This window comes from Crocodylus siamensis, chromosome 9, assembly GCF_052110815.1.
Source record: "Crocodylus siamensis isolate JL-2025a chromosome 9, ASM5211081v1, whole genome shotgun sequence".
Classification (NCBI taxonomy): domain Eukaryota; kingdom Metazoa; phylum Chordata; order Crocodylia; family Crocodylidae; genus Crocodylus; species Crocodylus siamensis.
Window position 1 is genome coordinate 14,879,489 of NC_143403.1, and position 27,894 is coordinate 14,907,382.

General features: G+C 43.5%; 1 protein-coding gene across 4 annotated transcripts; it reads right to left on the minus strand.

Annotated features, from left to right (window-relative positions):
* Window positions 1–1,420: 1,420 nt before the first annotated feature.
* On the minus strand, window positions 1,421–27,607 carry TK2 (thymidine kinase 2). Of its 4 annotated transcripts, XM_090062329.1 has the most exons (11): window positions 25,373–27,607; window positions 24,103–24,140; window positions 22,934–23,008; window positions 19,975–20,028; window positions 17,998–18,087; window positions 15,571–15,644; window positions 9,423–9,511; window positions 7,909–7,988; window positions 5,611–5,691; window positions 5,171–5,211; window positions 1,421–4,127 (listed from the first exon to the last, which is right to left on the minus strand). In XM_090062329.1, exons 1-11 carry the CDS (start codon window positions 25,491–25,493, stop codon window positions 4,106–4,108), a joined length of 765 nt encoding a protein of 254 aa, XP_089918455.1. In that variant the 5' UTR covers window positions 25,494–27,607; the 3' UTR covers window positions 1,421–4,105. The 4 variants fall into 4 exon arrangements, with proteins under 4 accessions (XP_089918455.1, XP_089918454.1, XP_089918457.1 ...); XM_090062328.1 differs by having other exon boundaries at window positions 1,421–5,211; window positions 25,373–27,584; XM_090062331.1 differs by lacking the exon at window positions 25,373–27,607 and adding an exon at window positions 24,932–25,329 and having other exon boundaries at window positions 1,421–5,211.
* Between the last annotated feature and the right edge of the window lie 287 nt (window positions 27,608–27,894).

Sequence of the window (27,894 nt, forward strand, 5' to 3'; positions counted from 1 at the left end):
ATAAATGTTTGTGGAGAAGCTAAAACCAAGAAAACTAAATCTCAAGTGTTGGGAACACCCAGCACACCCTAAGCAGAGTCAAAAAGGGAATATCTAATTAGAATATGCATAGGTTTAAGACATTGGAGATTGTGTAAGAGGGAAACAGGAGAGACGGGTACTGAGGAGGAGGTCTGACAGACACACATGCTTCTAGTGCCCAGTACTTTATAAATAAAAAACCTGTAGTTTCTAAAACCCACTTTCTTTGTCATGATCTTCCTCTCTGCACCTTAACATTGACAGTAACTGCAACAACTCTGGTTTGTAACCCGTGTCATTCTCAGTCGAGACCAAATGGAGTAAAAGTCATCCTGCTCTTTAATAAAAGAATGGAAGTGTTTCGTTATGGAGCAGGGCAGCTAGCTAAATGCCACGGGCCTGAAACCAAGATTGTGATAGCACAGACCCAGGGTCAGAGTCCTAGGAAGTGCCTGCTATGAAAGCTATGACAACTTTTTAAATCGTAGGATTCCCTGCAGAGAGGAGAGAGAAATATATAAAAACTACAGAACGAAAGGGTCTGGGGAGAGCAGTGCATCCAGCTTTTAAGCTTTGGGCACAATAGGCCACCCAAGGCTGAAGGAGTTGTGCTTTTCACATTTCAGTTTGTCGCGGCAGGTACTGTGCAGACAGACTCAGGGCTGCTGCCTGCCTAGAAGTGTTTACAGTCCAAAAGATTGCACCCTCTCCCAGTGTAACAGAAATATTTGGTGTGTACGAGCCAGTCGAAGACTGCAGAGCACGCTCCTAGGTGCCGTTCATAGGAGGAATAACTGAAGATGGACACAGTAGCTGAACTAAACCATAGAGGCCCACTTCTTGCATTACCTCCCCAGGGACTCTATTAGTTTTTGTTGCTGAACTGGCTTCTCCACAAGCAGCTCTGTTCGTAGGAACTGGCAGTTTGTCAGCTCTGTCAAATGCTGTCATTTGGCAAGATGCTGTCATTTGCCAAAATAACACTCACCTCATTCTGCTTCACAAGTATGAGGTATGCATAAATCTCCATACCCCAGGGCAGAGCGCTGCCCTCAAATTCCAGATAAAGAACAACCTGACAACAAGGCCGTTACACAAAGGGGGTCCTGAGCACCGGGTCTGCTTAATTCAGGGCATGCTGTAAGACCCTTTCCTCCTCCTTGAAGACACTGGGAAGCAAGCAGGTTGAGTAGAGGTAGCTGCCTTTTCTGGATAGACAATTATTTACGTTGGTAAAATGGGATTACTTTTATTTAAGATCTTTGTATGTCAGGGCAGCAAGAGCCTGCAACAGAGCATCTGAGCGAAACTGAAATATTCCTGGGATCAGCTCAGCCTGTCTCTTATGAAATAAGATAATCTTTCATTCACCCCAAAGAAAGAAAACAAAAGGCTGGACTGAGACAGACAATACTTTTAATGACAGCATTTAACAACAGTATAAATTTCTCCAACAGGCCAACCTCACAGTCGGAGATAAAGCAAGTCTGTCTGTCCACATGCCAATCTTCACACATGCGTATCACCTATGCACATCTAACGACTTCATAACACTTAATAGGATACTGTAGATGTACATCTAGATAACATCTGCCTAGATAATATTTAAAGCGATGAGTATAAAATATATATCAATCCACCAGGAGACACAGTGAATTCCACTAAATATTTAAATCTCTCTCACAAAGCACAAATGACTCATGTACAAGTAGATTAGCGTATGATCCAACCATTGCTTCCTGAAGCAGGGAGAGCACTGTGCTCTAACTCAGATACTCCAAATTCAGCTTTACTCACAAGCCATTCTACAGATTTCAGTTCAGCACATGTGTGCAAACAGGTAGGCCCTAGGTGCCACATCAAGTTTAATATGCTGAACAAGGAAGTCCCATCAGGTGCATCTACACATGCACTTTACTGCTAAATAGACTAATTAGCTCCACAGTAAAGCATCACCATCTGCACACGCACTAGCATGAGGGCAAGATTTTTTAAATTCACTAACTCTGTGAAAGATAGTACTGTCAGGGGCAGTACTACCTTACAGCAGAGTACTTAACTGCACTGAAACGCACGTGTAGACGGTGACCAGGGCTGGCTGGGGCACAAGGGTGCTACAATATAGGGGCTGCCTGCCAACTAGCGCCACACTTTAGCACCCTCCACCAGCCTCTCCACCACCCAATGCTGCCACTGGGAATCTGAGGCTGAGCCTGCATGCCTCCTGCCAGCCCAGGGTTGCTCTGCCCTGGTTCAAAGTGTTGCTGGCCCAGGCCATATCTAGATGCCGTGACTGGGAACAGCGAACTCTGGCACAAAACTGCTGAAGACAGTGACTGGGGCAGGCTGAGGCACAAGGGTGCTACAGTGCAGGGGCTGCCTGCCACCTAGACCCACACAAACTGTGCTGGAGTTTCTTTGCATTAACTGCATGTGCAGATGCATCCAGTAAGTTTGGGAGAACTTCCACATGCAGGTGCATACCTTATATCTTTCTGTTCTAGGACCCAAGCGAGCAAGCAAATAACTGAAAAGCTCAAGGCTTAAGTAAGAAAGGTTTTTCCAAAGATTTTGTATATTTTGATTAAAACTGAAAATGAAATAAGGGCCAGAGTTAAAAAACAAGCAATACCTGCTAATATACTGCTTTGTATCATACTCCATGTACTAACCCCTCTAGCAATGACATTCAGTTTCAGACTTACATAAAAGGACCATTTTTGTGGCTTTTGTCTCCCCCCGACACCTTTAGCAATAGAGTTTTCATGGAAAATACCGGGCTTAAAAACACAATTGGTGACAGATCCTTCCTTACACAGATGCAAGATGTTTTTTGTTTTAGTCCCAAAGAACTTGCACGTAGTCTTGTTGGTTTAGTTTTGAAAAAGTTTAACCCTCAAAATGAAATTTAACCCTGATCAGTCATATAAAACTTTGGCTCTGTTCCTAATAATTAAACACTCAAGAGATTTCTGCAGATAAAGAACAAATAGTATCCAACACAAAAGTAAAAAAATCTCTTTCTTTACAATCCTTATAAATGTAAGCTTCAGAAATCGATGGAACAAATATAAATTATAGACAAGCGTTTTAGATAATTGTATATAACCATCAGTGCTGTCCAAAATGTTTTGTTACAATGGGAGAGGAGGAAAAGAAGGGTGGAGGAGAGAACTGAATGATAAATGCTCTCGAAAACAAGCATGGAAAAAAACAACTCAAAGTTAACTGGCCCAAGCACGCCGAGGTTCGATGGGGAGAGGCGGGTGTCTGGCTCATCAGACAATTGTGCAGGAAACAAAAGAAAAAACAGTTTACAATTAATTTCTGAAATGTACACACTAATTGGAGTTTCCTATAGAGAAGAAACACGCAATTTATTGACCATTTCCAACATGCTGAGTTACTTCTAAGGAACAAGTTGTTTTGCCTCTAAAAGGATGCCTACCTTCACAGGCATTCAAGCATGAGTATTTGCTCCCTCGTCACTTAACGTCTTTGATTAAGATACTAGGTAAATCAGAAATGTTTGATTCTATTGTTCAGCTGGAATTTGAAAGCTTTAGAGTAGGACCAGAGAGCTTCTACACTGCATTCACATGCTTAATTTAGTCTTGCCCTACAAAATGTTATTGGTATAAGCACCATTACAAAAATTGTATCTAACGGTTTATTTTCTATTGGCACAAAATATACATACAAAGAAGTATCAGCGCTATATTTCTGTAGGTAAAAAAAGAGGGAACAGTCCAAATCAAGCATAAAGCAGTTTAATGTTGGGTGAGAGCTTTAAATAAGTTAGCTTTAGGAAAAAACTCCAGAGAGTTAGGACATGCCCATGTAGATGCATGCTTTTTCCTACGTTAGTTTAAACAGATGTGAGACTTAAAAAAAATACATCGTGAATTCGGCTTACAACACATGAAGCAATCAAAGCTTTTATGGAACAATAAAAGAAGTGCAGCACTTCAAGAATCAGTGAAGCCTGAGTTGCACATAATAAATTAAAAGCAAGCAAATTTTAAAACTGCTCACTTACAAGTGCAAAGCCAATGGTGTTCCAGGGAGCAAGTCATAAAACATGTTAAAAACAGCACAGAACAGTTCTGACAAGAAAAAAAAAAAAAAATCAATCAAAGGGAGAATTAAATCTCCTCTATATGCTCTTTGCTCTTTTCTCAGGACCTGGAGCTACAAGGGACCATCGTTAACATGAACGCCCAGGAAGTAATCCTGTTATATTCTAAACAAACTTCTAATATAGCAACCTAAAAAGTGCAAAATAGGGTTTCACAAACTAAATTATTTATGTAACATAATGATTATTAAGTTATTACAAGTACATAAAAAAAGACTCTCTGCAACAACAGGAAAAAATGTTAAGACCTAGATTTTCAAGAGTGCTTGGATCAGCAGTTTTTGGAGCCACTTTCAATGGGAACAGGAGGAAGCTGAGTGCTGTCGAAAGTCTGGCCCATACTTCCTTAGATCCCAGTCTGGCAAACACTCAGCAGAACTTTATATACCTGTGTAGTTAAGTTAAACTATTCAAATGTATAGCTATCTGCAGGACTGAGATTTTGTGATGTTATTTAAATGCGAAGTAATCCACTAAAAATCAGAAATGGTTGCACTGCCATGCTGATTCAGACCCATAACTTAGTACAGTAAACAGGCTTTTTCCCTTTTTGTGCAACCATGACCTATTTATTCACCAACTACTTCTGGTCACAGAGGAACACATCCATCTTCTATATGGGCTATTTTTCAGAGTGAATAAAAGACCATTATTATGAGAAAATGTAATGTTGAAAGGTATTTACAGTAAGCAGCAGTGAAAGTAAGGAAGTAAAGTACAGCAACATTTTGTCAGACAGTCTGAGAACAGTAAAGTTGCACTGGACCTCGGAAGTATAAAGGACCAAAAGGAAAAAAACATGGCCCACTTGTCTTTGTAGCTGTCACCTGTGCTTTGTAAAACAAAATTTCAAGTGAGAGACCACAGCGTTCAAAATGTTGGAAAATGTTGCTCAGACTTCCCCTAAAATCAGGGCAGACAGTTTTCAGCAGTCTGTCTACAAAGCTAGCTATCTACAAACACTGCCGTAGACTGTAAGGGGTTAATATTCGGTCCCGATTTTCTTCATACTTTTCTATCATTTTCTGCATGTCGTGGTCTGCCTCAATCACCTGGAAAACAGGAAGTGAACATTAGAATGAGACGCTCTGCGAAAACATGCTCTACCATTTCACAAGATGATGCAGGTCTAGCATTTAAGAATCAAACACTTGCACGGGCCCCGACTGAACCACTCCTAGGTACCAGGCCAGTTTGTTTTCAGTACAGGGATGGGATTTAAAAATCAAACAGTGTTTGCTACTATAAGTAGTCCCTTCCCATTCCACCAGCTCCCTTTGCAGGTTCAAACTCTTATGCTGGACACATGTCAATGCCTCTTTCAAGTTTTTGAAAAATACATGTGTAACTTTCACAACTAAATCACAAAATGTTAACATTCAAAGACTGAGGCTTTCCCTTTTTTTTTCCCCCCTTTGCTGAACTGACTATAACTGATAAACTATACTTACAAGAACCGGACAGGAAACATTAAAGAGTGTCTGCTTAATGAGCCACTCCTCATAGAGCTCATGGATAGCTTGTAAATATTCCTATAAAAAAGGCATTCAAACAACATGAATTCATACGTACATTCTAAATAACTACAGAAATCATATATTTAAACAAACTGAAATCAACTAACAGGTCAATGATTTACATAAATTTTGCACATAGCCAACAGATACCAGCAAACATTCAACATAAAAGTTTAGCTTCCATGGGCAATTTGAGAAATAGAGTCATGCAGGTTTTTATTATGTACTTCACTGCCATGACAGACCATACAACATGTCAGAAATCTTTACCCAATATTCTGATTATATTATTTCTTCCTAGAGAGCAGCTTGGCTGCAATTCAAAGCAAATATCATATGAACCATTTAGGGTTTGGGTATTTTTTTCTTTTCTTTTCTCCTTTTAATTCTAGCTCCAGCAAGCAGTATCATTTCAATGAGTGCTGTTGCTACGTCATGGTGAACCCACACTGAATCGACAGGAGGTGGAATCTCATCATTTCTCCTTATTTACATCTCATTTCTCCTTTTCTCATTCCCACTGATAAAGAAATGAAGAATCACAAGTTTTTGAGCTTAACTAGGTATTACAGTATACCATTATAATGATTTAGCCAATGACGGCTTCATCCAGACAAGATCAAGGCTGCTAGTTTCTCTTCCAGGGAAGGCATGCAACTTAACACTAAAAGAAAGATGACCACCATGGAAGGATGAACAAGGACAAAAAGGAAAACTGAAACACTACTTCAGAGCTGCTTTTCCAGAGGATACTTTTTGCCCCCCTAACAGTCCCAGTTAATTTTCTTCTACTTCCACCCACCTTCTTTAAAAGCATTTTTGCTTGTCAGCCACTATTAGCTGTTCATGGAGATGACTTAACCTTTCACATTCACAATCGTTTTCTCTCAGTAACAAGGAGAGAACTGCAACATAACACACTGCGTCTCTTCAAAGCTACTGCAGTAAAATAGCAGAAAGGGCTTATTCTCCAAGGGAAAATTTCACATGGTACTGGAATTTAGCTCTTTGCTTGCATTCACCACCTACCCACGACTGTAAAAACACTGTTATATGCAGCCCATTCCTGATGCTATCCTATTTACTTCTTGCTCAGTGTTTCATTAATAAAAGACCTTTTTGGTATGAGACCTTCACATAAAACTTTTCCATAGTACTATCCAACTAGAACTGCAAACATTCAGGACTTGAACAAAATAGCACCTATAATCATTTTGATTTTTTAAATAATAAAAGGAGTGAATGCACACAGCTAGACTATAATCCTACAAAGCTGCCTGCCTCTTCTTCCTAATACTATTTCTTTTTTCTTATTCTATATTAAGGAATACTTATAAAGCCTTCAGCTACCTGAAGGGAGATTCAAAAGAAGATGGAACTAGACAGTTCTCAGTGGTGGCAGATAACAGAACAAGAAGCAACAGTCTCAAATTGCAGCCAGGAAGTTTAGGTTGGATATTAGGAAACACTCTCCCACTAGGAGGGTAGTAAAACACTGCAACAGGTTACTCAGAGAGGTGGTGGACTCCACATCCTTAGAGGTTTTCAAGACCCAGCTAGACAAAGCTTTGGATAGGATGATCTAGTTGGGAATGGTCCTACCCTGAGCAGGGGTTTGGACTAGATAATAGGACTGCGTGAAACACTTGCATTTCACTTCTGTTTCGGATTCAAACGTTTCGGAGGACAGCGATTCCTTTCAGTGTTTCGGCCGAATCTGTTTCGGAGATTCATCTCTGACAAATCTCCTTCAAATCTTGTTTCCAATGGGCTGCAAGCTTCACACAACCCTACTGCCCTGCAGGGCCCCAGCAGGGAGCAAAGCCATGGGTGGCTCATCTGAGGGAGGACCGCTGCCCTCAGTGCAGGCAAGGAGACCCCCATGCAGATCTCTGATCCCTCTCGTACTGGGGCGCAGGGCATGGAAGCAGCGCAGAGCAGTGAGCAAGCCTGCCGCTCCCTGCCACACGACTTGGCTCCGCAGGGAGCAGAGATCTGCGCCGGGGGTCTCCTCACCACCACTGCCCGTCCCTGCTCCCTGCTGAGCCAGGTCACACAGCAGGGACCAGCACTGCCCTGCTGCACAACCTGGCCTAATAATACACTAAATAGAACCAGCTGGATCACACTGCAGCAAGGCCAAGACTTTAGAACTGAACATACAACATGATAGCCAAAATGAGCCAAACACAAAGCAGTCTAGTTTGCTTCCTAAGGATCTGGTCTTCTTACCACGGGAATGATCTTTTCCTCTTTTCTGCATCTCCTCTTTAACCTCTCGTAACAAGTTTCAGGAGAAGTCTGTAGATAAACTGCCACAAAACATTGGAATAGATATGTACAAAGATCATTTTTTAGAAAAAAAAATAGATAAGGAATCTGCTTCAAAACCAATGCAAGAATTATCTATATAGGAAACCTCTGACTTGGTTGCCGGCTAGACTTCCACATTGTTTTAATGAATGGCCAGCAATGGAACCAATGGATCTGCTTTCAAAGGAAAACAACCATTTCCAAGTCCTGGTGAAGGTTAGATGAAGCATAGCAATGAAGCAGCAAGCACTCCAAAGGCATTTCCACCCTCCAACACATACGTGAAGAAAATGTTTCTGGTATTATAGGAATTATGTAGAACTCATAGAGATTGTGGCAAAGTGGGCATCCCCGCTAGCTGTAGCTAGCCCCCAGCCTGCCTCTGGGCATGCTGCCTGCCTGTTTCACCCACCATGCCTTGTTGGAATAATAATATGCTGTTAAATAAGGTGGAAGGCTGCCCATTACTGCACCCCCATATTTGGGGGTGGCTGTGGCTCCGCACCTGCCCTACACCATGGCCCAAGCCTCGCAGATGGCATCCAGATGTTCCAGTGTCCCTGACCTACAGCCAGAGCATGCTTAGGCCACGCTGTCAGGCCTCAGTCACATGCACATTCATACTGCCTGCCTCTCACCCAGGCCTCACTCACTCCACCCTCTCTTACAGGGTCTCTTTCTTGCATAAACAACTTATGCCACTTTGCTCCCTCGCACCCTTTGGCCATAGGCTTAGCTAGTCCATTCCTTGGCTGGCAGACGTACCTGTTGGGCCTCTCCCACGACCCTCACTGGGATAGTGGCCAGCCAATTACCTGACTGGGTTTAAGTATACTCTGGCCCCTTCCAGGTCTGTATGTGTACTGGGCTCTCAGCCCTCTAGTTCTTCTCCCGCTCACTCTGGGCTCCACAACACCCCATTTACTTGGGGTCTCGGGGCTTCCCTCCTCAGGTGGCCATAGCCATGCCTGGCCCTCTCTACCTCCATTGTCACCTGACCCACCCAAAGGTGGGAGCTAGGGTTAAGGTGCCCCAACCCACCTTTCACCAGGGTGGTAACTGGCCTGACATTTCCTGGGGGCTCCTGTGCCACTGAGAGCCCCACCAAGCCACCCACTCCCCGCAGGATGCAGTTTTAGGTCATGCCCAGGAGCCTCCTGACCGTCCCCTACAGCTCCTCCCTTTCCTCCAGTTGATACCAGCAGCCCTCTTCTAGCAGCAAAATGCCCTGTTTATATGGGCAGCCCTGAATCTAAAATAGCTGCCCTCATCTGGCACCTGCCGGCTGCTGGGTTCAGGCCCTTATAGTGGCAGGCACAAACAGTGTCCTGCCACAGAGATACATCAATTTATAATTTCATTTTTTTTTACCCTAATACAAACAAAAAAACCCACACAAAAGGGGGACAACTGTTACAAACAACATATCTTACCTATCAAGTCAACTGAAACATCAATATTCTTCTTGATCCATTCAAACCATTCAGTTAGTACGAAGTAATCCACTTCTGGCATTCTCCCACTGCAAACAAGAAAAGTGATCCATTATATTATTTATGAACATCCTTTATCACACAGCCATTCACTGTACCAAATATGGGGTCCCATTCTAAGCTTCCAGCCACATGACTTGCACTGGTGTTTAACCTGTGAGCTCACTAAAGTTACTCCTGATTTACTCCAGCATAAATTAAATGAGATGCTGACCCATAACTTCCCTAGACGCACAAGGACTCATAACAATGTTCTCGGACTGAACACAAGAAAAGCTAGAATTATTTTCTAGCCCTAAATGGATTCTAACCAATATAAGCCTCGCTGCTTAATAGTTAACAGTTTCATTATTGTTGTTGTTTAATAAAAACAAAATTACTTGGTGAACCAAGTAGGCAAACGTTCCAACACTCACAATTAAACAGTGACAATAACAAATTAGCATCAAATGATATTTCTAAAATTCCTCCCAGCAGGATTGTTACGAATACATTTGAACTGTTGCAGTGTGCAGAGCCATAATGCTTTGATTTACTAAGCAAAATTGACAATTCATTATAACACTCCAGTCACCAAACAAAGAGCAACAAGACTCATATTAATGGCACCACATAAATTTGACTTTTCTTTCTATGCGAGAAGGATTTATTAGAGGAGAGAACTGCTGAAATATTCAAGATGGTTAATTTGAGCTCTATATTCGTCACACAGTATAAGACTGTAGACAACTATTCCAAAATGATCTTAATAAGAATAATAAAATATGAAAGCAACTGTCATAGAAATGCAAGTTAATAGAAGACTTGTGTATTAAGGATGAAAAACCAAGTTATTTTTTGATTATGATGTCTTCTTGCCATGCAGTGGAAAATGCAGCCCCTTCCTAAAAGAGACTCTGTAACAGAAACACAGCGGAATATAAAGCAGCAATGTGAAAGGCCTTCAGCTCTCTGCTAATAAAATGGATGATGGCTGCAGTTCTCAGATGAGCTTGAAGTAAGAGACACTATGGGCTTTTAAACTATCCTTCTGGCAATACGTTTTGATCGCTGCCAGGACGGACAAAGCACAATATACAGATGAGTACAATATTGATAATGAGTAAACCAAGAAAAAGAGCAAAATCATGATGAGAAAAAAAAAGTAAAAAGATACCCTACCACCCCCATCCTTCCCTGCTATCCAAATGAACAGCTTGTCTCAACAGTTTGTAGAGAGGAAAAGAAAAAAAACGGCAACAATTCATTGTGAGCAACTGTTGTTTTTCCAATACCCTTAACTAGCAAATGTCTGTGTCTCAATCAATAATAATTTTTAAAGGTTATATTTTAATAGCACAAGCCAAGAAACAGAAATAAAATGGATTCCACCACTTATATATTTCTCAAATACATATTTCTCAAAAGTGGTAGACTCAACCTTATTTCTGTTTCTTGAATGAAAGAAAAGAGAAGGCCGCACCCAAACAGATAGAAAACAAAAACACAATGAAACACAGTCTAGTCTCTAGTGGAAGACTACTCCGCAACCTCTTGCATTCAGCTAGTTTTTGCTTGTTAGAGTGATACTAGTTAAGGCAAAAGAAATGCTTGTGTTCACAGTCCAGAAAGTCAGGAACAAGATTCAAAGCACTAAAAGGTGCTTTATTTCTGAAATTCTGACAAGGACATGACTCCTCCAAAGTAAAGCTGGTATGGCCAAGGTTATCTAATAGTGGACGCATCTACAAAAGATGTCTACTGCAGAGCTGCCTAATTAGCTCCACAGTAAAGTCTCAATGTATACACGTGCAGCTCTATTAGGCTGCAGGAAACTAATTAACTCCGCTGCAAGTTAGTACTTGTAAATGCAAGTACAATTGTATGGCAGAGTCCTTCAACACACAGCGACACGCATGCAGATGCTGACAGGGCTGGCTGGGACCTAAGGGTGCTTCAGTGCCGGGGCTGCTTGATATCCCCTTCACAGCATGTTGAGGGGAGAGCAAGCCTGGCAAGCTTACCTGCCTCCGCCTCACACAAGCCCCCTGCCAACGTGCTGTGATCTCAAGTGCACATGTAAATGCAGTGCCCAGGAGCATATGTCCCAGAGTTGATTGCTCTGTGCTAATAGCACACGGAAATGCACCCAGTGTTAGCAACTTCCCATCCCAAGCGCCAGTGAGAATTCAAATGGAAAAAAAAATTATTAGTTAATATTTACTGTCATGCATATATGCCTAAAATTGCTAAAAAAGATAATGCTCGTTTCCATTTCAATGCTAAATACAAGAGTTGGAATCACAATAAGAATATAGAATGATTTTCGTTTCTATGATGCCTTTCACTGAAGGTAAAGGCATGGTAAATGTTGCCAATTTGATCCTTGCAACATCTCTATAAAATATTCTTTCTTCACAGGCTTTCCCCCAATGAGAGAGATGAGGAATTAGGGACAGAGTAACTTTATGAGTGCAATGAATCAATGGCAAAGGTGGGAGGAACACCTGGAACTCCCTACCTCCCTGTCCCTTCCTCCAGGATTAAAAGTTATCTTCCCTGAGAAGAAAAGTTTGTTTAGACTGGAGATATGGACCTAGAGATAGAGACTTTTGCTGCGTATAACATAACCAGTGCTCTTCTACAGAACGTCCACCCAGCTCAGAGCAGCCGGGGGCTTCACTACCCCCTTTATTTATACAGCCTTTCATTAACTTGTTAGCAAACCCTTTAAATAAAATACCCACCTACACTGATTTTAAACTAAGACTCTCATTGCTATATGTAGGGACCTAATCAATTCGTGGTTTCATGGACTTTGAGGAAACCCCAAAACTGTGGGTGAAATCTGCAAAAAGACAATACCAAAAAAAAAACTTAATAAAAATAAAATGTTGGCTCCCCAGTGGGAGCCAGTGGTCCTTGCTGCTGGGAGGACAAGGCGCCAGCTGGCAGGGTGGCACAAGGCAGCAGACAAGATTGTGGCTACCCCCTTGTCCCTCCACCAATCAGCACCAAGGGGCAGGGTTGCCACAAAATGACCGTAGAATTAAAGCTTCACACGGCGATCAATCCATAGCAAAAACTGATAAGTTTTTAATTTAGAGAGATCCCTAGCCATATGTGTACATAGTCTCTACACGAGAAAGGTTAGTTGGATCTGGATTTCTTAATCAAGTTCCAGCAGCCTTAACCTACAAATGTCTTTCAGGTTAGTCAAGCTTCCCAGGCACCCAATGCCAAGTAACCAACTCCCACTTGTAATACTGGCAGCCTATCCTAGGTTTTCTTTGTGGCTGTTCATAGTTTTTACCTAGCTCAGTAGTCACCAACCTGGGGATCCTGATTGACAGGTAGATCCCAGAGGCTCTTTGGGTTGATCCTGGGCTGGAGGACAGCTGGATGCATGCATATATGCCAGCCCCAGTAGGTCGATCTGTGGGGGAGGAAAGGGGCAGGGGACAGATCGAGGCCCCCTGCGGTGAGCAACCGACCGTGCGGCCCAGCCAGGAGCAGGGGACGGTAGGTGGGGCAACAGCCCGGCTGGGTGATAGGAAGATTGGAGCCCAGGGGCTCCTCCAGGGGTGTGGTGGGGGCTCCCTCCCCATCTCTACAGGGCAGAGGCAGCTGCTGTTGCACCTTGAGTCCCACTGCAGCTGGCCGTGTGTGTGGGCATAGCTCTGCTCAGCGGCAGGGACTCACGTGGGGGCAGCCTCAGCCCAGCCAGGGACGGGCAGGTAGTAGATCCTGGGGAGCCCTTTACTACTAAAAAGTGATCTTCACCATTCAACAGGCTGGAGACCACTGACCTAGAGAACTGACCCCATTACCTGGCTAAGGGTTAGGATCTTTTAGCCAGACTCAACTGAAGAGATGCAGCTAACAGTAGAAGAAATTCTCTAGTCACTGCCTCAACTCCATAGAAAAACCCTGTTTGTCCTGTGGCTCCTCTATTAGCAAGTGACTACTTTCTCAAGCTTTTAACTTGGAGTTTTATGAGGTCTAATGGAGCAGTTATTTTCCTTAATTTCACCAATTTTTGCAAGCAATTGAAAGGGTCACCATAAACTAAAACTACTGTGTAACTCACCATTGTATATATAGGGAATCAAAACCTATTTCTAGTAAGGTTCTCATACTGCCATTACTAAAAAGCACATCATTTTATATCTTAGTTGATAACTTAGAAGAAGGAGCCATATTACTGACATCACATGACTAAAGGTCTCCATTAAGCAATCTGAAATTGCATTAAAACCTTCCACAGCATTCATTCTAGTTAGCAAGATAGTAAGTATATACTTGTGTACAACACTCAGATCACTGTCCTTAGGGCTATTCAGTACAGTGCAAGCGTCTGAAATATCTCTCCTGTGATTTCTAGTGTGTACAGGTTGTTTATCTACCTAACATCCAAACTCCAGTGCAACTACTAGACTTTTTCAATGGTTTAAAAATCAATCATCATCATTCATACTGTTTTTATAAGTATCCAGAAAATCTGGCCTTGTATATCTTAGAAATAAACACTATTACAGTAAGAGGCAATGCAACTATAAGCAAATTAATTACATGATTACAAGACGCTTCATCTTAGAAGACCCAAAATAGGCCCTAAAAGACATACAGTGTCACATATGATCCATTAAAACTTTGCCATTTACCCACCATTCCTCCTTCTCCATGTTCTCCACAGTAGTTTTCCAAAACCTAAATATAACCCCTTTCACAGACCAGGCAAAAAAGATGCAGTATTTGCCACCATTTAATTGTACTGGCTTCTATTCTACTATAGAAAGTCAGAAAAGAAATACCACGGTCCTAATCCAATTCCACACTCGCACCTACAGAGCTGAAAGGGGTAAAGGCCTTTGTAATTTCACCCCCCCCTTTTTTTTAAGTCAGCAAATGTAGCCCAACACATATCATGCATAGCATTTTAGCAACAGACAGGATTTTCAGTTCTTATGACACAAATATTTGGGCTAATGTTAAAACAGATTATTCGGATTCAGATTTAGATATAACCTTAAAAGCAAAAAAATTAAACCCAAGTACATTTCTTCTGGATACAGCGTAATAAACATTTAATTTTCAACTGTGATGGTATTCTTTACATCTTATCAACTCTCATGAAAACACAGAAGCAGCCCAACACACACATATGACAAACTAGCTTGTGTAGTATGGATGCCATCTTGTGGCAAGCAGATGTTTCTCCCCAGAAAAGGACAAGAAACACGTTCTTTGCCCAGCCAAGGGTATGACAAACCATAACTCATTTCTTTCAATTTCCAATTTATTTTTAAAAAAAAAGTCAGCACTGTAAGGAACAATCAGGACTGATGAACTGTGTCATTTCAGATGAAAAGGCACTTGATACCCAGTCAATTTACTGCCTCCACATACTCCGTCTCAGGCTGTGGTCCCATCAGTTCGCACAAGTAAGCAGGGTTGGGACATGGTCAATACACGGCTGTTTCCCTAAAGAACCCCAAGGATGCAGAAGGAAGTGACCGCTCTAAATCAATAGGTAGCACTCTCCCTCAACAAGGGACCTGGAATGATTTTAGGATACTGCGCTTTGGCATGAGCCAGATTTGGAGTTGACTGCACTGAGGTCCTAAAAAATATATCACTCCAGTCTCCATTTATAAGGGAAGGCAATTCAGGCTTCAAACCCTGGCCAAATTCTATCTGGGTTCATTTATGCACATTCAGTTTCAACACGATTACTTTCCATGTCCTGTCTTCATTTGTAATATATCTTTCTGAATGCAATAAAATATCTGTTGTGCTTCAGCCCATAGCTGACGGTAATAAATAAATCTGCTGAAGAACCAATATCCTAAGTATCCAGTGTACATTTCATCCAAAAGACTCCTCTAGTCATTCATATACACAGAGGCAAATTCTCCAGACTCTACTTACCTATAGTCCTTAAAGATAACAGCAGCACATCTGAGCAAAAAAATTAACTCTTTAATACAATTACTGCCAATTTCATAATTATTTAAATATAAATTATCAAAAAACCCAAAAATGACCATTTTATGTTTTACTTTAAAAGCTCTATTAAAACAAGAACCTGAAGGAGCGTGTACTGTACCTTCGATATAAGTTTTCAACAAAAATGTTTTTTGCACTGTGAATTGACCTCTCCATCATTCTTATGGGGGAAATCTAGAAAATAAAATCAAGAGTCATTGACTAGTTTACATTCTCCAGCACTGCTCATTTCTTTCAACTCATAAAATTCTTTTTACCTCCAGCTTCATGGTCACTGCATTATTAAAGGCCCTACACTACACCAAGCTGTTTTTTTTTTTCCAGAGTTAGAAGTCAGACTATTTGCTCGTTCAGAACAGAAGAAATCACTCAGGAAAAATTAGGTATATAAATCTTGGATTCCAAGAGCAGGAGTTTCCTGACATGCTAGCCTTATGGAAGATGGATTAAAGCTGACTGCAGAAGCACCAGACCCAATACAAACAGGCTAATCACCAGCTACTTAATTAGAAAAAAAACAGCCTGTGGTCCATTAGAAGCCACAGATGAACAGGACTGCCACTGCCCAATTTGTACGTTCTTATAGCAGAGGGAAATCACAGAAGCTATGGAAAGGAAAAAGAATTTTAGACCCATCTTCAGTGGGCTACTCCTCCTCCTCCAGCAAGGTCAAAGCAGTGACTGCAACTGGCAAGTTGCACATCTTTTTCTGATGCACCACCCAAATGTGCTTCTCTTCTGGGAAGTGAGGCAACATTGGAAGAGTTTTTTTCCGGTCAGCTATTCGACACAGAACTAAGGATCACACAAATTACAACTGTCCCTGTGAGGGCAAGATAGGCCTAGCAGCAAAACAGAGAGTAGAATGCAAGGGAATTTTTAGGTTTTAATGAGGTCTTACATATGTTGCTTGCTAGTGACAGACTGATTTTCAAATATTAAAAATCCCAACTGGAAAAGAAATTTTGGGCATTTCTGTGCAGCTGAGCTGGGAGATGTCCAGGATATGAAAGTGTCTTTTGGAAACCAGGCAACCCCAGGTGTCAGGCATGGCATGTGCTCCTTTGCATGGTGACATCCTGCAAACCTTCAACTCCTAGCTGTTTCAGAACAGCACTGGTTCTTTTTAGGGTGCTCTGAAAGCCAGGAGTCTGGAAGACTTCAACTTCCTTAGCCCCCTATATTATCTACAGGAACACAAGAGAACAGACTTCCATCTGCCTTGAAGCTGTACAACAAAGAGGGCTCTCTTGTGGCTGTGAAAGCCAAAGCTGTGCTATGAAGTATGGATAGCAAGGTACAGATGTGGAAGGCATTTTGTCTGTGGAACACAAAAACAGACTACACACCCAAGGATGGGGAGGGAGCAGGCATGGTTGCACACATTAAATGGGTGTAGGTGTAGAGGGGGTGGCCTTTGGTTTCATGGCACCCCATTGCAACTTCCATAGATGGCAGCTGTATGCACTTCCTCAACTTCAGCACAAGCAACAGCACTTTGCAGGCCTTCTTAAAGCAGTTCAAGATGAGGAAAAGCTTCCCAGCACATATATCAGATGATGGCCAGGTTCAGGTATTTTACTGTTGGTCTACAACAGGGGTGGCCAACCTGCAGTATGAATGCCACAAGTGTCACAGGCAGCCTCTGTGTGGTGCACACGGCATATCAGGGAGGGTGCAGGGAACATAATGGCAGACAGGGCAGGACCCAGAAAGCAGAGCAACAGATTGGGCAAGGAACAGAAAGCATAGCAAGATGGTGAAGGAAGCGGAAAGCAAAGCAATCGCTTGGTATGGGGAAGGGAATTGAGTGGCACCAGGAAGTGTGTGGAACTTATTTTGTGGCCTGCTTGCCAAAAAAATTGCCCCCCAGTATTTTAAGACTGGTAGGAACACCGCTGTTATAAAAGGCTACTAATCTCAGTATCTTTCCTCTGAAGCTTGCCCTCTTAAACTACTACTCAGGAATCACTTACCGTTTTTATTAGCAAATCAAAGATTCTCCCCCCCACTACATCACACTAATTACCCTCAGAGCTACACTAAACACACCGTTAATGGGGTCAGCCCAAGTCTTTAAGACAGAACATGTTTCAGTACAGAACCTGAAGAAATGTCACTTACAAGACGGAAAGGAAAAAACTAATGAAGGCCCAAGCCCCCCACCTTATATATCTATACCAAAAGAGTAACAATTAGTTATAGAAGGCAACAACTGTATGTGGCACTTTAACAAAGAAGGATCCCTGCTCAAAAGCAAATTCAGATGCCACAACAAATTTTTCAGGTAGAAGAATAACCTGAGACAGTATCAAGTGGCCAGAGAATGAGAAATCCAGATTAATGAGGTCTCAAGCCAAGACAAGAACTCCTTCCACATGGAAATTCTCACTAGTCTCAAAAATGAAGACAAAGTCACACCTTCCTAGCATCTTTACCTGTTGGCTGCAGGTCAAAGTATCTTTAATCAAAAAACACATCTTGATATCTGTTTCTGGGTATAAGGAAAAAAGAATCAGAAATTTACCATTGGTCTGGTATGTTGGTCCAGCATGGTAAGTTGTACATATGTCTGTAACGTAATCCCCCATCGCGATGAATCTTGATACATTAAACCCTGGTGTTGAGGATTAGAGAGTAAAACAGAAATGGAAACAGGTTAGACCAATTTGTTTCTGTCAAACATTTCATGACTCTTTACAACTACTCAGAGTTGCTAAAACAATATCATTTACCTATGAAAAGAACCATATTGATCATCTGCATTTGGCAGAGCATGTATAGGAATTATGGCCCTAGGATGGAGACACATAAAGAAGACAGAACTCAAAGTGAGTTACAGGTGCTCAGTACTGGATGCTCGGCATTGCAGCTCATGTACTGGAAGCGGTCTCTAGCTAAAGTTTCACCTCTGAGAGAGGGCAAGCTGCTCACTGCCTAACAAAAATTGCCTTCATTTCTGCGTTCCAGGTCAAGAAGCAATTTTTCAGGGCACCCATTAATGCTGCAAACAGGAGCAGCTGGATATAGCTGGAATACACCAAGACTGAAAACAACGTGTCCTTTATCCAAAATATTATAACTATTTTCCCTTATGGCTCCTCAAACCATCTCTTAGATCCTCAGTATTCCTGTCCCACTTCAATTATCTTCCCCATACCTGTTAAATGTCAGCCCTTAATGAAATTCAAAGAACACAATATATTGTCTAAATGGGACGTCTTAGCCTCTAGTGCTATTTAAAAAGGCACAGAGGCTTACAAGGAGCTGAACTGCCTGGGGCCACATATCCCTCCTCAAAAGATCCCCAGTGAGCAGGTGAGTACTTCTGCAGAGGCTGGTGATATAGCCAAGTAGGAGGAAAGTGCACCCAACCCTACACAAGGAAGAGAAACAAACTGAAAGCAGAGCATCAGTAATCTACACCCAAAGGAATTTGCTCTTCTCCAGTACAGCTACGAACAGTGGTGCCAAACCATACAGCGTAGGTTCAGGAATCCAGGGACTTTGCCAGGTGGCAGTCTAGACTGTCACATGATGAAGAAATGCCTATGCTAACCTGGGTAACAGAAGCCATCTAGCTGTAGCACCAGGGAGTTCTACGCAGGCTCATGTACTAAGAAACAGGATAAATTACCTTCCTCTGAGCTCCCGGTTTCACAGGTAGGTAGTTTCTAGTACCCAAGCTAGGCTATGTAACACTAGCTCACACATCTCTATGCCATGCTGCAGCCTACAATCAGACAAACCCTAGAGTGCACATGCAGTTTAGCCTGAAAATTAAACTTATGATTTATTTCAGTATGGCCACCTGGTTTCATCAGCAAGGCCATTTACCAGCTGGAGAGGGCAGTTTCCAACCAATGCATGGCTGCCCTTGGAAATGTGACAACCAATTTGCAAGGCAAACTGATGAGCACCCTCCACTCTCACTAAAGTCAATGAAGTTGCCCCACACTCTATCCTTCCTCATGTGTCAAGAAACACTCCCAGAAGTCCACACCACTTACACACATAGAACAGAGCAAAATATTTTACAATTACATAAAGCCCTGTCCTCTTTGACTGACAATATAAAAAGCTGCCCCAGTCTGAGCCTGGTTACGAACAGGCAATAACAGGTCCTTGTATCTCTAAACCCGCATTCAGCCTCCATCCTGCCACCTGCTCTTTGCAACCAGACCATCATGCCATTAGAGTCCCTGTGACTTGAAAATAAGACTTTGCATGGGCACAGTGTCTATGAGCAAGTGACAAGGTCAAAGTCTGTGCCCCTCACTGGTACAGTCTTTTATAAGCAGCATCACTTCAGTGCTTACCCTGCAAACACAGAAAAATATCATCAGTGGCAGGTGTGGTTTTTCACTTGCATAAGACTTCAGCCACCCCCTTCCCAGGGGCTGTATTGATGGGTATGAAGCTACATGGACACAAGACTTTGAGAATGTAAGGACACACTGTTTAAAAAGTGATAGTATTTAGAGGATTTATTCCTGCTGCTTACCAGGAGATTATGACCGTGAACATTCCTCCATTTCGCCACTGGTTCCGTCAAAACCTTTTTTTAAAAATGACATTCATTTCACATTACCCAAGTGGTTTAGAATTTGTATCTGCATGTATCAACATAATAAGAATAATTAATTAAAAAAAAAATAGGACTACAGTCATGGACAGGAACTCATTCATTTTTTAAAAAGCACTGAATAATGAAATTAAAAACTTTAATATTAGAGAGCTATTATAAAAATTAAAAACATGGGTTTTCATTACCAAAATGTCCTTTTTCATTATTTTCATCAATCTAGAAAAATAAAGCATTGACAGGCTGATATCACAGGTCTCCCTGTAATGAATCCTTCGCCTGCATTTATCAGTAACAGCATAGAGGGAAAAGAATGGATACCAAATATAGACAGTGTTTCATCCCAAAGACCTGATTATTCTTCCACATATTAATTTCCCATAGGACAACACTGGTAAACAAAGGAATAGAAGCTGAAGAGCAATATGCCTTTGTACAAAATGCTCATTTTATTTCTGAGGTTTAAAAGATGCAGTTAGGTCTTTTATAAATGATCAAAATTAAACAGAAAAAGATCTGCTGTGTCCAAAGCAGGCAAAATTGTATTAGACTCCCAAGGGGCTTCATGCCAGCATAAGAATTCACCAGCATTGTAGGATCAGGGTCTGAGGGAAACCTGGCAAAATCAATCAGTCTGCTTCACACGTGCCTTTAAATATTTAACATTTTAGGCTGCAGGCACACTAGGGGGAAAAAAAACCCAAACTATTGTTCAAGTTAATGGCTACTTATTCCTCATGGATTTATGCCTTTCAAATTACTAAGTGCCCTCCTGATGCCTAGTATTCCCATAAAGAATCCTGGACTTCTGCATTAATGTTTGACAACATTTAAAATTCAATGCAAACAAAATTCTACATCTAGTGAGGTTTTTCAGAATCTGTTTCGTTTAAACCAATACTAGGTTTGTCTTTTTCCTACCTAAGAAGTTTCATTTAAATCAAACTCCTCCATCCCCATGGGTCAGAGAAAGGGTACATCACCAGTTCATGGGCTGAATCAGGCCAAGAGATCAGCCCCCTGTGCTGCATGCATCACGCAGGACCAGTCAGCGCATGTACTGCATGTGGCATGTGGGGCTGATCCAAGGCCCATGGAAAGCACCGTGGGCTGGATCTGAGGGCTCTAGGTGCCATCCCTTTAGCACCCCTGGTTTAAGAGAATGTGAAATCAAAACCTGTATCTGCTGGATATGTTCCAAAGATCAGTTGTCTAAGTGTATTTTTCCAACCAGCATAACTTTACCTCAGTTCTATAGCTATGTAACCAACTGTCTTCAGCTTCTTTACTTCTGCTCTCTCTTATTTGGTTTTTCGATTAAGGATACATTTAAGACTTTACAAAAAAATCTATTAATCAAAGTGAATAAAAATGATGGTTCTACTAGTTATTCTTAATTTATGCCAGGATAAGTCTTTATTACCAAAATTCAGTGTTTCAACATCAAAACATTTTCTGGGTTGTGTGCATTTCATTTCCTCTAACCTACTATTAATTTCTCTTTAAAATATTTTTTCATAATTCCACTCTAACAGTAGCCAATACTATTCCATGTCACAAATTAACAGGTGTCAAATCAGGGAAACATTGCATGTCCGCCTTTAGTCAAGCAAGCACAGATAGTTAACAGGCTATTAACACAAGAAATATATTCTACAGAGTAACTAAGAGGATGCAAGCCAGAATTAACCCGAACACAAGCACAGTCATAAATAAAACAGACTATGATGGCTCTTACGCCAATAACTTGAGAAAGAGAGAGAGAGAGAGAGAGAGAGAGAGAGACGGAGAGAAAGGAAAAATAGATTGCTGGTTGCCAAATGAGACTGGGCAGCAGCACAACAAATTATGTTACTTTCAAGCTTTTAAGGGAATAATATAATTTAAAAAGAAGGCTAACAAGTTTTTGGTTCGTACTACTTCTCCTGAAATCTGGATGCTTTGGAAGACATGAATACCAGGCCTGTGCAAATAGGGAATTATTTGATTCAGATTCGGATTCAGCCACTTTGAAGGACAGTGATTCAATTTGGAGATTTGGATCACAGTCCTGAATCGATTCGGCTGAATCGGCTTCAGAAGATTCAGCGCTGATTCGGATTGGCCAGGGAGAGGCAGGCACAACCGGGCAGCTCCTCTGGCTGCGCCAGCCTCTCCCCAGGTGGGGGGAGCCACGGGAGAAGCCCTCAAGGCTGCCCTGCCTAGCCCCATCCCCTACCTGGCCCCAGCCTAGTCCCGGCACTTTAAAAAAAAAAAAAAAAAAAGCCCTGCACTCACCAGATGCAGCAGCTGCGATTGGGGCCTTTGGGCACTCGTGGCAGAGCCCCCCTGCACAATGCAGGGCAGAGGGGAGCGCTCCCCCCCACACCTGGCACCCATGTGGCAGCTGCCATATGGTGTGGGTGCAAAATGTAGGCACAACTCGCTTTGGGCAGCAGCAAGGCATAGTGCCCACATCAGCAGTAGGAGCAGGGGCTCTGCCCTGCTGCCACTCGCCCCCTTCTGCCTAGAGCTAGCTGCATCTGCATCCCACCCCCACCAGCTGGGCAGCTTGTCCCAGTTCCAGCCCCAATCCCTCCCCACGCACCTTCCTTCTCCCCAGCCCCAACAGCCTTGTCAGCTGCCTGTTTAGTCTATGGCCAAATCTCTGAAGCAGCCAAATCTTTTCCAAAGCTTTTCTGTATCAATTCAGATGCTTCAAATCAATTTGGAGCTTTTAACTGGTCTCCCAATTCGATTTGGAGATTTGGTCCCTGAATCGAGCCAAATCTCCTCCAAATCAAATCAGCTACCGAAGCTTTTCACAGCCCTAATGAATACTGTCAATACTATAAATTGCAAGACAAAGACGTGATTGAGCAGTAAAAAAATCCAGTACCTCAATGCTGGTAGTTTTTGCAAAATAATCCAGGCATGTTGTTTTCCCACTTGCAATATTCCCCTCGATACAGATCTGATGAAAAACAATATCAACCTTTCAAACTAAAGGAAGTATAACACCAAAGCAATGAGCAACTGTATATGCAAAGATCCCTATGTATAAAATTAATGTTTTTAACAATTCTAGTGCCATTGTAATGAAATGATTTCCAATATAACCCCCAGAGCTCAAGATGTGGGGTGTGATTTACCATTGCAGTGCATTAGTAATACATTGGTATAACATGCTGAAAGCTGGCATAAAATGAAATGGTACATATGGCAGTAAATATTTAAATACACACATTCAGGACAGGTCTGGGCCTCAGCCACGCAAACTGATATCCACTGGCTTCAGTGAGATCAGACTTTCAAAACTGCCTGCACAACAGCACATGCAGGTCCTAATCCCTTAAGCACGGCTGCATTTACTGCAGCCATTACAATAATTGGAGATTGCCAAAGCCTATAAAGTTTGGGCGACTAGGTCTATGGATTCTTCCAATTTAGCCCATTCCCTATTCCCAACACAATGTCTTATTCAGATGCAAAGAACCCCTTACCATGGCACCTAAGAGTTAAGGTGCTGCTGCTAGCCCCTGTACACTCAGTGCAGTTCATATAAATGTTACCCACCTCCCCCAAGACTGAAATTTAAAATTTGTATGTCATGGTGAGTTACATTTGAAGCAACTGTTCTACACCCAAAAATAGATTACAATTTCTTTCAACTATCCATGTTACTAAAATTAATAATGGGCCTAATGCCCAGCTATCTAATACAGCTTAAAGAATCAGATTGAAAAAACGGTTAACTGAGGGCTACCTAGAATTTAGTCAAAATTAATGTAATTTATTTGAGCAGGTTACATGCAGAGCACCAGCCCACTCAGTTGGGAAACTTATTCCACACAGGCATTTTCTCAGTGGGAAAGAACCCTCTTGATTGTCTTTTAAGTTATAGAGCACTTCAAATTACAGCAGGAATCAGACTGCCGGTAAGAAGGTGCAGGACTGGACTCTATTTGTGCATCACTTCGGACAACACCAAAATCATTTCCTTGGGCTCTATCATCATCGCGTACCAGTAGGCCATATTTTTTACATTGTTCTGAGTAAAATACTTACAAGAGTCTTCTTCTTGCCATCATTTGTCAGGGGTTTATCTAGAACAGGAGCAAATATTGTTTGAACCAGGAAAGTACTTTTAGGTTATATAGGTTATACTTTTTTTTAGGGTACCAGAGTCATTAGGAAGACTCTTGTAAGCCCCAACAGTTTTGAGTTTCAGGTTCACTGGTTAGTTTAATTGCTTTGTAGGAAAACCTGTAAACTCTAGCGGCTATTATTCTTTTATCCTTTAACTTACATATTATGTAGTACAAGGAGCTAAGTGGCGGGCTCATGCCTCATACGCCTTTCTCAAGGAGGCTTTTCTGTTTTATTGTTACTCCTTTGTTAGCTTCTTGAAGAGACAACAGGCCTCCATCCTGCAGCTAATTCTGTGCGGGGAAACCACTGTGCTGATCTAATGTGCCCACCTAGCAAAATGCTACATTATGAATCAAGCTCTAGGATACTAAGGAAAATTAGTCTGACATTAAACAGGACACCTGTTAGTGTTACAGACATACTGCTATGATTATCGTCACTGAAGTAGGGAACAATTGCATTTGAGAGAGCTCCGTGTAGTCAAACAGACCACAGCTCGGCCACACAAACTGACAGCACTGGTAAAGCACCTGCACAAAAAAGACCGTTTACTTCTTCTGTTTCTCTGGGCCTCTCAAACCATGGTTTAAAAAAAAAAAAAAAACAACCAACAAAAATGCTGTTCTATGACAAACAACAATTGACTGCGTGCCCAGGGCAAGAGCGATTAAGAAGACAACTTATATAACTCCTTGCCTGAAACCAAGCAGATGTCAAGTGGCTAGCTCCCCCCTCATGTACTCACTGTCCATGAGTGCGGGTCTAATGAAGCAAACACCCAGCACAGCTACGAAGGTTTTCAACACAGCCAAGCCAGAAAGAGCGACTGCAGCTTTCGCCAAGGGCTAAGCTGGTTGCTCAACGTTCCGAGCCCTTCCTTCCTTCCTTCCTTCCTGGGGAGGGGTATCTCCTCCTGTTTACGCTTGGAAGAAGGAAGCCATGTGCAACCTGCCTTTTCCGGGGAGCCCCCCCGATGGGCAGCCCTGCAGCTGAGAAACGGGCCGGGCAGGAGGGGCAGGGCTGCGGAGACCAAGCAGAGCCCGCCGAGACAGGAGGGCTGCTCGTGGGGGGTGCTTAATAAAAGCCATTTCCCGGAGCGGCTTGCAAGCCAGTGCCCCAGCTACAAAGCAAGAGCCCGCCGCCCCCGGGAGGCCGAGGGGGGCTTGCCGCGCGGGCAGAGCGGTACCGGGTGTACAGGAGGCGTCCCCCGAGCAGCCGGCCATGCGGGGCGCGGGGCGCGGGGCCCCCGGGCGGAGCCGGAGCCGGAGCCGCAGCGCGCGGGCGCAGGCGGGCAGCAGCAGCCGCATGGTCCATCGCGACTAGCGCAGCGCCCCCCGCGCGCACTTCCGCGCTGCAGCTGGTTCGCTTCCTGGGCCGTGCGCTTAAAGGCGCAGAGAGCAGCTCGGGGCTGCAAAAAGCAATGCCTTCTTTTCAAAATAGGGGTTTTTCCCCCCCTCCTTTATTTTTCTGGCGCTGGCAAACTCCGCACTGTTTTGCTGAGGGTTCAAGACGTGCAAGTGAGCGTGCAAAGTATGGTCAGGAATAGCGGTGTGGGCCAGAGGTGGCAGAAACCGCGCTGACCCGCATCAGTGTCAGGCTGATCTCTGCCCCTCGAAGGCTCAGGTCACGCGTAGCGGCTTCGTAACCGGAAGGGGAGATACAATGTATCGGCGCAGGTTTCCTGAACCGCTTGGCAGGAGAACTGCTTTTCCAGCTCGGTTCAGGACCCGCCGAGTCTCCTGCCGTGCTTGCTCCCGCGCCCTGATGACCCAGGGCAAGACCCCCGGGGGCCTCCACCCCCAAGCCCCTGGGCACGTAGGCCGCCCGCCAAAGGTTCTGGGAACATCTGAAGGCCCAGGTGTGGATGGAGGAGGATGTTGCCAGAACTAACGGTTCTGGACTCGTGGATTTGGAATAGTTTTGGCTAATTTGGTCGCATCGAGGGGGAGGATCGCCTCCTTGGACCTGCTCATGATGCATCTGTGGATGCATGACAAGGTGCAGTTGGACTTCCTGACTGCATCCCCACACTGCCAGCCCATGCTCACCTTGGCATCAATGATGACTCCAAGATCCTTTTCCGCCTCTGCACTGACAAGAAGGGAGCTCCCCAGCCTGTAGGTATGGTGCTGGTTCTTCCTCCCCAGGTGCAGCACCTTGCACTTGTCAGAGTTGAATCCCATCCTATTCTCGTCCACCCAAGCAAATTTGAACAGGGTGCTTTTTACCCCCTCGTCCAAGTCGCTGATGAAGATGTTGAACAGTGCGGGCCCGAGGACCAAGCCCTGCGGGGCCCCATTGCCCACATCTCTCCAGGTCAAAAATGACCCGTCCACCACCGCTCTCTGGGTGCGGCCCTCCAGTCAGTTGGGGACCCAATTGACTGTGTGGATGTCAACACCACAGTCCCCCAGTTTCTTAATGAGAACAGGGTGAGAGACAGTGTCGAAGGCCTTCCAAAAGTCCAGAAAGACGACGTCCACTGCTACCCCTGCATCTAAGGATTTGGTGACCTGGTCGTAGAAAACCACCAGGTTGGTCTGACAGGACCTGCTGCTGATGAACCCATGTTGGTTGCCCCTAAGCATAATCTCCCCTGCTGGCCCCTCGTGGACATGTGCCAGGATAATTCTCTCAAAAAGCTTACCCAGGATTGAGGTAAGACTAACTGGCCTATAGTTCCCTGGATCCTCCTCCCTCCCTTTTTTGAAAATAGGAACCACATTGGCCCTTTTCCAGTCCTCCGGCACCACACCAGAGTACACGAGTGCTTTTAAAGCTGTGCCAGGGGTCCCGCAATGACTTCAGCTAATTCCCTCAGCACTCTGGGGTGGAGATCGTCCGGACTAGCTGATTTAAATACATCCAGTCCCTCCAGAAGTTCCCTGACTAGATCCTCACTGACCCTAGGTCTGGGTGTGCCTCTCCACCTATGGGAGTCCCGGTGGAAGGGGTGATCCGGTCCCTGCTCAGGAAAATGGAGGCAAAGAAATTGTTAAATAGGTTAGCTTTGTCATCTCATGCAATGACCAGATTTCCTAGTGTGTCTTGTAGAGGCCCCACATTACCCAGTACCTTCTTTTTACCCCCTATGTATTTTAAAAAGGACTTCTTGGGTAAGATCAGCAAGGTGAGGAGATAAGCAGATAAGGGCCCTCCCTGCCTGGCTGCTCCCATGGTCCCTCTGCAAGGAAGTAAGCACTGTAATAAATAAGGTAGCTTATGAAATGGGGCGCCCCTCAATTCACAGGACTTCCAGAGGGCAGCCTCAAGTCTAAAAAAGGGTGAGAACCACCATTCCAGAGTAGCAGGCAGCAACCTTTACCAGCAGTGGTCAGAATAGTGCCCTGGTGCTATGGCCCGGCTGCCACTGCTGCTTCTCTCCATCCCGCCCCAGACCTGGTTGCACAGGGCAAAACTCCCCACTGCCCAGGGGTGTCATCGTGCAACACAGTGCAAGCAAAATCCCCGCTGCCAAAGCCCCAGCTCCACAAGCAGATGCAATGGCTCTGTGGGCTGGATTCAGCCCATGTGACATAAATTGCCAACCCCTTCTCAAAAGCACTTTCAAAAGATTGCTCAGGTTAAAAAAAGAGGAACTAACACAAGTGTGTATGCATGTAAGAAATGTGGTAGGCAGCCGTCAATCCTCTGGATCATGGTATTCACGTAAGAGGTCTAGTTAGATGGTGAATCTGCTTGTACAGA